Source organism: Gossypium hirsutum, chromosome D01 (assembly GCF_007990345.1).
Source record: "Gossypium hirsutum isolate 1008001.06 chromosome D01, Gossypium_hirsutum_v2.1, whole genome shotgun sequence".
Taxonomy (NCBI): Eukaryota; Viridiplantae; Streptophyta; class Magnoliopsida; order Malvales; family Malvaceae; genus Gossypium; species Gossypium hirsutum.
Window position 1 is genome coordinate 19,515,254 of NC_053437.1, and position 10,014 is coordinate 19,525,267.

At 38.2% G+C, this 10,014-nt stretch overlaps 1 protein-coding gene across 1 annotated transcript; it reads left to right on the forward strand.

The window, feature by feature from the left end:
- The first annotated feature begins 202 nt into the window (after window positions 1-202).
- LOC107922016 (protein ESSENTIAL FOR POTEXVIRUS ACCUMULATION 1) lies at window positions 203-8,760 on the forward strand. Its single transcript, XM_016851841.2, has 10 exons — window positions 203-541; window positions 1,497-1,585; window positions 1,795-2,712; window positions 2,798-2,918; window positions 3,003-3,128; window positions 3,548-4,294; window positions 4,472-6,773; window positions 7,237-7,427; window positions 7,526-7,585; window positions 7,853-8,760. Exons 1-10 carry the CDS (start codon window positions 472-474, stop codon window positions 8,239-8,241), a joined length of 5,013 nt encoding a protein of 1,670 aa, XP_016707330.2. The 5' UTR covers window positions 203-471; the 3' UTR covers window positions 8,242-8,760.
- The last annotated feature ends 1,254 nt before the right edge of the window (window positions 8,761-10,014 follow it).

A 10,014-nucleotide genomic window follows, 5' to 3' on the forward strand; every position in this document is an offset into this window, starting at 1 on the left:
GTTCCACATCTCGACCTTAATTTCCACGGTCGTGGCGTAATACGCACCCATCGAATCAAAACACTTATTCATATCTGCTTTCATCACAACGTCGCGTGCAAGTCACTGTAAGACGTGTTAAGAAGCCGTGTTCTTCACGGATTCGCCCAAGCGCGTAGATATTACCCAACCGGATAATAATCTTAAGAATCCGTCCAACAGTAACTATAGTTGGACAGCAAATGACTCTCTACTTACTAACATAAGCCGTAACCCAGCCCTCCACAATTTTTCTTTCTTTTTACTACCTTTTGCTTATATTTTGGTTTTTTTCACCTAACTTATATTTCACCTCTCTTCACATTTCCCTTTTTCTCACCTCGCTTAGCGCAACCAAAGCACATAAAGGAAAGGGTTAAACCAAAAACAAAAAAACAGCAGCAAGGGTTTTCCTTTGGTTTTCGTCTCTCTCTCGACTTTCACTGATCATCCATGGCTCATACCTCTGCTTCCGATTCCCGCCGCCACCTCACCGTCAACCCTCACCATCCGATCTCCAAAGGTAGTTTACCTCGCCGATTTCCTTTCCCCTACTACCATTAAGGGATTAACACCTTCTTGCATTCCTCTTCTCTAAAACCCTACCTCTTTCCATTTCCTGTTTTGCTCTTATTTGTTTCTGATATTTGAAAGCATTATTGTAGATTCAGTGGTTTTACGAGATTGCTCTGTGTTTGTGTTAAATTTTTTTAGTTTGTTGCTTCGAAGTTAGGGTTTTTGTTTTATCATCTGGAAATGGAAGGTTCTCTATCTCTCTTTTCTTCTCTTCTTTCTGTTCCCTTTTCTTTGTGGTTAAGCAGGGCGCGCTTTAGTATCCAACTTACCGCTTTTGTTATATATTTTTTCAATTTGAAAAGTATGATTTGATAAGGACGTACGTACGGAAGTTTTCTTATTTTTTTTTCTGATTAATTCAACTCAAAACTAGTATTGGACATACTTCTTCAATTTATTTTCTAGCACATTTTTATTTTCGTTCAGTCATTGATTCAAATGCTATGATTTATGTGATTATGTAAGAAAAATTGTATGGTTGTTTACTTCATTTATAAATGGCACATTAGCTTTTTACTGACAATTGATTGTGCAGTTTTTGTCTTGTTAGCTTTCATCAATACATTTTATTGAGACATTCCTTTGGTTTATCAATAGTTTGAAATGCTGCATTTGAAAGTTGATTGAGGCTTTGTGAATTATGTATTTCTAGTCTTAACGCATTTGTTTGTCATTGTTTCATGCTTTGTTTTTCGTATTCAATGATAAATAATGTGGCAGTTTCACACATGGCAAGTTCGGTCATTTACCAGAGAGTGTTTATTGAAAAAATTTATGGGCTTGGATCATTGCTAGTGTACCTGTTGTGCTCTGTCTTTGAACGGGACTAAGCATTTTGATTTTAAATACTAGCTTTGAGTATCTGCTATGTTTCTAATTGATGCTGCTGTTGTTTTATGTAGATGTTCAAGGATCTGACAATCCTATTCCGCTTTCACCACAATGGCTTCTTTCAAAGCCAGGGGAGAATAAGCTTGGAATGGGAACTATGGTATGTTATTATTGTTGTTGTGGTGGCTATATAATTCTGTTATCTGGCACAGGGTGTTCTTGTTCATTTATAGGCGGGTTTTATGTTGTGTGAGTGCTTTTTACATCATTTTATTGACATATGGTTCTCATCTCTAGAATTAGTTAATCTTTTGTTCAATATTCTTACAGTCTCATATTTTTCCCCTTAATTTTAAATCACCGATGCAGGAAAATCATCCTGTGCCATATCCTGCTCATGGAGGTCGCTCTGAAGTCATTAAGCCATCAGGAAATGGCGAGGGGATGCATGGTACCCCAAAAAAGGATGTTTTTAGGCCATCCTTACTTGATATGGAAACTGGCCGTCGAGACCGCTGGCGTGATGAAGAACGAGATACTCATTCAGCTCTGCGCAAAGATCACTGGAGGGATGGAGATAAAGAGCTCAGTGATAACCGCAGGATGGATCGATGGGCAGATAACTTGCCTTCAAGACAATTTGGAGAAGCACGCCGTGCACCCACTGAGCGGTGGACTGATTCAGGTAACAGGGACTCAAATTATGATCAAAAGCGTGAGAGCAAGTGGAACTCACGCTGGGGGCCTGATGATAAAAATAATGAAAAGTCGCGAGATAAGTGGGTAGACTCTGGAAGAGATGGTGATATGCTTCTTGACAAAGGGTTGCCCCATCTTTCTAGTCATGGGAAGGATGTGAAGGAGGGGGATCACTATCGCCCATGGAGATCCACCTCTTCTCAAAGTCGAGGAAGGGGAGAGCCTCCACATCACCAAGCACTAACTCCAAGCAAGCAGGTTCCCACTTTTTCCTATGGCAGAGGACGTGGAGAAAGTCACTCTTCACCATTTTCTGCTGGTCATGGAAGGGGAAGTTCTGGTGGGAACACAGGGGCCAGTATACCTTCTTACAATCAAACTCTGGGAAACATATCTAACAGGAGTGAAATTGACCATGGAGAGCCATCCCCTTTACGGTATAGTAGGAAAAAATTACTTGACTTATACATGAGGACTGATATGAGAATTTACCAAAATCTCGTAGAAGAGCTTCTATCAGTTCCTTCACTTACACAAAATGAATCACTGGAACCTCTAGCTCTTTGTGCTCCCAGTTCTGATGAAATGGTAATTTCTTTTTTTATTTTTTCACGTCTTAGGATGGTAAACATTGATTTGGAGTCCTCGGTTGACTTTATTGCTTCTTTGATAGCTTGTTCTAAAGGGAATAGACAAAGGGGACATAACTAGTAGTGGTGCTCCTCAGATGCCAAAAGACGGGTCTGCCAGCCGGAACACTACAGAGTTTACTCATTCAAGAAGAAACAAGATTGGTATTCAACAAGTGCAAGATATATCTACTCTGTATATTTTTGAAATTTTTAGTGTCTAATTTCTTCTGTAACATGTTTATGCAGGCAGTAGAGAAGATTTACCACCTGCTGTTGATGATTGTAAAGAGGAAACTTCTGACATTCCAAACAGCAGTTATTCACAGCTTGAAAAACATAAGGGATACCCAGATGCTAAATTCATATCTGAAGGTATAATTACATGAATCATATAAGCATGTATTTGGTAACACCTCTGGCAACCATCTTGCAATTACTTAATTGGATGTGAGAAGTATTCTCAATTAAGCTTTTGAGCCACATGGGAAATTGTTTCATGGCTGTTGGAATTAAAAAGAGGACCCAGGTGGCGAACTTGAATCAGCTTGTCTGGGGGCTAGTTGAGTATTGATGTGAGGAATGCAATAATTACTCATTGTGGATTACATCTTTGTGTTGAATGGATTGGTTGTTTAGTTTCCATGATTGCGATTATTTTCAGCTAAAATTCAGCATTTCTGTAGTTTGAAATCCAATGCACTACATTGTATTCGGTAGATTTGACATATTACTCTCCTTTCTCAACTTATTTGACTATGAGATTGATCTTCTATTCATTTATATTCTTTCAGACAATAAGGTTCTTTTTAAAAGGGATGAAGAGTTGCCTATAAGTAGGGAATCAAGCATACAAGTGACTAACTCTGTTAATCCTGGCACCATGTGGCGAACCTCTTCATTTGGGGAACGGTCACCTACAGTCACACATGACTTGAAAGAGATTCCAAATGATGCCAGGTCAAGAACCCCCGACATGAGCTGGTCACAACCACAGAAAGATATGATTAACCAACGAGAAAGCAATGTGTTGAATTCATCCTATGCTAGAGCTGAAGCAAATTGGCAATCTAGTGAGGATCCTATACTTAAGAGGCAGCCGTCTGGAGTTTTGGCTAGGGAACCTGAACCTAGGAAGCTGCCTGCTCCGGAGGACCTTGTTCTTCACTACAAAGATCCTCAAGGTGAAATTCAAGGCCCTTTTTCAGGGATTGATATTTTAAGCTGGTTTGAGGCAGGGTATTTTGGGATAGATTTGGAAGTTCGGCTAGCTAGTGCACCCAAGGACTCACTGTTTTCCCTACTTGGTGATGTAATGCCCCACTTGCGGGCTAAAGCACGTCCGCCACCTGGATTTGGTGTGCCAAAACAGGGTGAACTCTCAGATTTGCCAAGCAGACCAAATTACAGTAGCCCTGGGAAAGTTCATGCTGGTACAAGTGAGATCAATATGATCAGAAATGAGCCAAGGCCAGCAACAGAAGCTGAAAACAGATTTTTGGAGTCACTCATGTCTGGTGGCATGAGCAATCCATCTCAAGGTTGGGTTTTTACATAGACACTTACGTTTATTTATTTATAGTATATAATTTTTGTTTGCTGAGCTCTGAAGGTATATTTCTAGGGTTCTAATACGTAAGGCTCTCCACAGTTTAATCAATATTTCTTCTAGTATTTTCTAACAGCCTGCCTAATGTCTTGTACGGTTTTGCTTTTAGGCCTGCAAGGATATGTTCCACAATTTTCATGCTCTGGATCCCAGAGGCTGCAAGCACCTACTCCACCTTCCTTGACAAGTTTGCTTGGTCAAACTATGGATAAGTCATCTGGTATTTTAAAACCTGAAAAGTTTATCCCCTCCACTTTATCTCAGGACTCCCAACTGCTAAATATGTTGCAGCAGCAGTATTTAATGCAGCAGCTGCAACCCCAGACACCAGTACCAACACCAGAGATGTTGCTGCTTGAAAAGATCATGTTGCTTAAGCAGCAACAGAAACTGGAGGAACAGCAACAGTTGTTACGGCAACAACAATTGCTTTCACAGGTTTTGCAAGAACATCAATCAAAGCAGCATTTCGGTGAACCCTCTTACGTACACTTACAGACTACTACAATACCAACAGGCCATTCATCCATGGACCCCTCTCGGCTTCAGCCATCATTACAGAATGTTCTTCAGATTGGTTCGCAGATCCCAGGCAACCAAGATGAACATGCCCATAACTTCATGAATCTACCTCCACAAGTTTCCTGGGATTCCAGTTATGCTGTTAGTTCTGGATCCCCTCCTGTGCTTCTACCGCATGAGATTGTCAGTAGTATCAATTGTCAGCAGAGCTGGGGGACTAATGCACCAGAACTGGTTAATGGCATCCAGCCGCCTTTGCCAGTGACAACAATTGTTGAAAGCTCACCCTCATTGGAAGTGAACTTATCCTCCCAGGAGGCTTCTCTCGTGCAAGAGCCTCTCGCTTCTGAATGTCATGCGCTTCCTATGGAGCAGCCATTGGATTATACTCAGAAGATTGATGAAATTGCACCAGTTGTACCTACTGTGGATGATGCAACCTGTGGAACCTTGGAGCACCATGAAATTGCTACTGCTAGAACCTCTAAAACTGATATACCTATTAACGAGGGTGTTCTATCTACTGATTCTATTGATGAACTGCCAGTTGGAAGAGACAAAGGCAATGATCAGCCTTCTGTGGTGAGAGAAGCTAAGAATGTCGAAGCTCATGAGGTAAGAAAAGCTTCAGAAAAGAAGTCTAGAAAGCAAAAATCTAGTAAATCACAAGCTTCTGACCTTGCAAAGGGACTTCCAAAGGCTTCCACTTTGGTGCAATTGAAACCATCTGAAACTGAAGAGCCAGTTGTTGGTGACTCTAATACTGCTGGACATAACATTGATGGGATGTCTCAAGGAAAGACGGAAGAGAACAAATCCAGAAATGCCCCCATGGATTCTTCTTATGCTAAAAGCTTTTCAGCTGCTAACATTGGTGTGTTGGATGATGAAACCAAAGAAACCAAGGGTGAGGCTAAACTTTCTAGTTCTCCATTGCAGAACCCAGCTGCAGTACGTGCATGGAAACCTGCTCCTGGTTTCAAGGCAAAGTCATTACTGGAAATCCAACAAGAAGAACAGAGGAAGGCTCAAACTGAAGTGGCAGTATCAGAGTTGACTTCTTCTGTCAACTCTCTGAGTTTGTCAACTCCATGGGCTGGGGTTGTCTCTAGTTTAGAACCCAAAGTTTCTAGAGTAAGTAAAAAAGATGCAGATATTTCTGAGTCAGCTATTGTGAAACCCGAAAGTTCTTTAATTTCAGTGAGTAAAAAGAGTCCATTACATGATCTGTTGGCAGAAGAAGTTTTAGCAAAATCTAGGGAAAGAGATGCAGATGTTCCTGGCACTATTTCTACATCTTCTGCCCATGTTACCACTACAAATGTCGAACCCACTGATAATGACAATTTTATTGAGGCTAAAGAAACTAAAAGGAGTCGAAAAAAGTCTGCCAAATCTAAGGGTACAGGAGCAAAAGTTTCCGGTCCTCCTAGTACTGCTGATGCGGTTCTTGTTAGTGCAAGTACTATTGAGAAAGTCAAAAGTTCTCGTCCAGCACATGTGGAGATGGAATTATTGCCTTCAATTCCCTCAGGTCCTTCTTTGGGAGATTTTGTACCTTGGAAAGAGGAGCAAGTAAACCCTTCCTCTGCTCCAGCTTGGTCTGCTGATTCTAAGAAACTTCCTAAGCCCACATCATTGCGGGACATCCAAAAGGAGCAGAAGAGGAATTCCTCTGTCCAGCCCACAAATCCAATACCAACTCCTCATAAGTCCCAACCAAGTCAGTCAACTCCTGCTGGTGTTTCATCTTGGTCCTTCACTGCATCTTCACCGTTAAAGACTGCATCGCCGATCCAGATTAATTCTCATGCAACTCATTCAAAACATAAAGGAGATGATGACTTATTCTGGGGTCCAATTGATCAGACAAAGCAAGAAACGAAGCAGTATGTTTTCTTCCCCTATGCACTCATCCTGCTCATAAGAAGAAAATTAATAATAAAAGAATTCATACACACACTGTCATGCACTTATTTCTTTTACTCTTGTGAAGTATTTTCTTCCTAGGGTGAGTTGGAAATGGTGGGTCTTTGGTTATTTTAGCTGCACTCTAGCCTGCAAAGATAACATACCTAAGCTTCCTAGTTGCAGCTAAGTAATGTGGTTGGAGAGTGGCTTTCGTCTAGTTAAAATTAAAATGAGAGTTTGATTTCAATTTAACAATAATTATCCTAACTTTTGAAGTGCTTTTTACTATTTTCAATCCCATCTAAAATTCTATTTAAGTTATACCTCCCTGTGAGCTGAGAGCATTAGAAAAGTTTATCCTCGCTGACTTGATATTTAATGAGATTCATTTGTAATCACTATATGGGTATGTTAATGTTAGTTATATTTTGTTGTAAACAGAGGTGATTTCCCACTTCTTGCAAATGTGGGCGGCTGGGGGACAAAAAGCACTCCTGCTAAAGGAACTGCAAGTGGGGCATTAAGTCGGCAAAAGTCAAGTGGCAGAGCTATTGAGCGCACTTTGTCATCCTCTCCTGCCTCTGCTCAGTCATTCCTTAAAGGCAAAAGTGATATGTTGACAAAGCATTCTGGTAAGTCATTTCAGGATGAGTAATCGGTCTTTGTATGTGTTTTTTTTTTTTGACTGCCTCATAAAAATTAGACATAATGAGATTTAACTATCATGCAGAGGCCATGGATTTCAGAGATTGGTGCGAGAGTGAATGTGTTAGGCTTATTGGGACAAAAGGTATGGTATTTTGCTCCGTTCTTCCAAAATTATCCTATTTTAGGTGGAGATGATGTTTGTATGTTCTTTTCTTTCGGGAAAGTACAGATCACAAAATTTTTTATTTTGGCTCCTCTTTTCAAGTCTTAGATGATATTCTTTCAATTATTGCTTGTCCCAACTCTCTGAAGCTGTAGTTGTAGTATTGATAGATGCAAACCGGGTTGAATATTCATTGAATGTTGGCATTTTAATCTTGTGTCTTTTCTTCTTTTATCCTTTTGCTAGATACAAGTGTCTTGGAATTTTGTTTGAAGCAATCTAGATCTGAGGCTGAGATACTTCTGGTAGAGAACCTTGGATCATTTGATCCAAATCACGAGTTCATTGAGAAATTTCTCAACTATAAGGAATTGCTACCTGCTGATGTGATTGAGATTGCTTTTCAAAGTCGACATGACAGAAAGTTCGCAGAGTTGGGCAGCGGATATGTGAATTTCAGCAATGCAAGTGTTGCTAATTTTGATGCAGAAGTTGGAGTTGGCCTAGATGGTTCCTCTAAGGGGGGAGGCAAGAAGAAAGGGAAGAAAGGGAAGAAAGTTAGTCCAGCTGTTTTGGGATTCAACGTAGTGAGCAACCGGATTATGATGGGTGAGATTCAGACAGTAGAAGATTGAGAAATCTGGACTTATTTTTGAGAGATCATAACGGATTTTTGAGACGTTGGGTCAGTTGTAAATACATTTGGGTTTTACTCTTTTGTAAATTGTCCAGCTAGGGTTTTATTTATTCCTTTGTTAACTTTGTTAGAGAGCAGGAGGAATTGAAACTGCTCAAGCGTTTTTGGAGTAAGTTCAATTGCGGTGAAAGTCGTTTATTTTTGTTAAGAGGTTTATTTATAAAATAGCAACTTTGATCTCCAAAAAAAGGTCGACTACGGTGAGCAGTTTTTCTTTGCGATCCGTGTGAGCCAAACTCATCCGAGTAACAGTAGCAAACATTATTTTACATCTCCAATCGTTTAGTTACTTACGTCTGACAGGAGGAGGTGGCATCATTTTAGTTCATTGTGGGTTAATATGTAGTCCTCCAAAAATACTTTGTACTTGATTTGTTTTCTTTTATTTAGATGGTATATGAATTTGTATTACGTTAATTTGTTAAGAGTTAATGTATAGTTTGTTCCTTGTTAAAAAGTAAGATGTTTTGTTTAACTCCTCCTTTGAAGTGGTCAATATAATTTTTCTTTCTTTTATTCTCAAATTTCATTTTTAATATTTTTATAAAAAAATACAACTATTAATTTGAGATGGAAAATTTATAAAAAATATTCCAAAAACAAAGTTATATTCTTTTTCCTATTTCTTTAATTCAATTTGGGAGATAATAAAACTGTTGACTAAAAGTTTTTTTTTTAAATTGGATCAATGGTTAGATCACTCAACTATCGATTTGATTAGTCTATCCGGTTTGATTAAATAAATATTAAATAATTTATAAAAAATATTAAAAAATTAGTTCAACCATCTGATTCAACTGATTTTTTGCTCGGTTTAATCAATCCCATATCATTTCTTGAATAAATTGATTTAATGCCTTTCTCTGAATTGATATCTTGATCAATTCTCGGTTTGATTGACCAACCAACCTGGCCCGGTCCAAATTACCATGATGAAGAAAAACATATTTATTTAAATAAATAAATCTGTTGGTTTTTTTTATCATTAATAAATCTATTGGTTTTTCACTAAAAGTAAAAGAAACTTAAAATAAAATTTTATGTACTTCTTTTGTACTTTCATCTAGAACCCAAGTTACAAATGCGAGTTGGGTTAAAATGGGATTTGTCAACCCTAAGCCTACAACACAATCGAGAAAAAGCGTAGATGGGAAAGAATGGGACAAAATGGTAGCCATTTACAAAATTGTAAGAATTTTGATCAAATTTATAACTTTAAATCCGATTGGTGATCGAATCTATCAAGTTAGAGGTTTAATCACTTCGATTAAAAAAGTAAAAGAAAAACCAATTTAACCGTTTTTTCAATCAATTTTTTTCTTGATTCAATTGGTTTGTACTGGTTCTTAAGTTAATTAGTTCAAAACCTATCTCTAGGTTAATACCCTATTTGATTCTTAATTCAACTGACCCGATTCGATTCAAACAACATTACTTTAAAATTATAAATTTCTAATTTTTATAATTCAAATAATAATTTTCTAACCTTTTCAACTCAAATCCCATTATTATTGTTGTGTTTTTATTTAAACTTTTCAAATTCGTCTAACATGTTAGACATTGATTAATTTTTGTCACTTTTTTGTTAAATCATTCATAGAAGGATGACATGACAAATATTTAATTGGTATAAGAATAAATTTGGTCTTTAACATTTACATATTTAGTCAAATTAGTCTAATTCTATTTAAAGCTTATAAAAAATAAAAAA

Excerpts from the sequence above, each read along its gene's own strand:
- LOC107922016 (XM_016851841.2), top strand. The coding sequence starts at position 472 with ATGGCTCATACCTCTGCTTCCGATTCCCGCCGCCACCTCACCGTCAAC. Across the intron at positions 542-1,496 it reads TCACCATCCGATCTCCAAAG|ATGTTCAAGGATCTGACAAT; the intron begins GTAGTTTACCTC and ends TGTTTTATGTAG. Across the intron at positions 4,295-4,471 it reads CATGAGCAATCCATCTCAAG|GCCTGCAAGGATATGTTCCA; the intron begins GTTGGGTTTTTA and ends TTTTGCTTTTAG.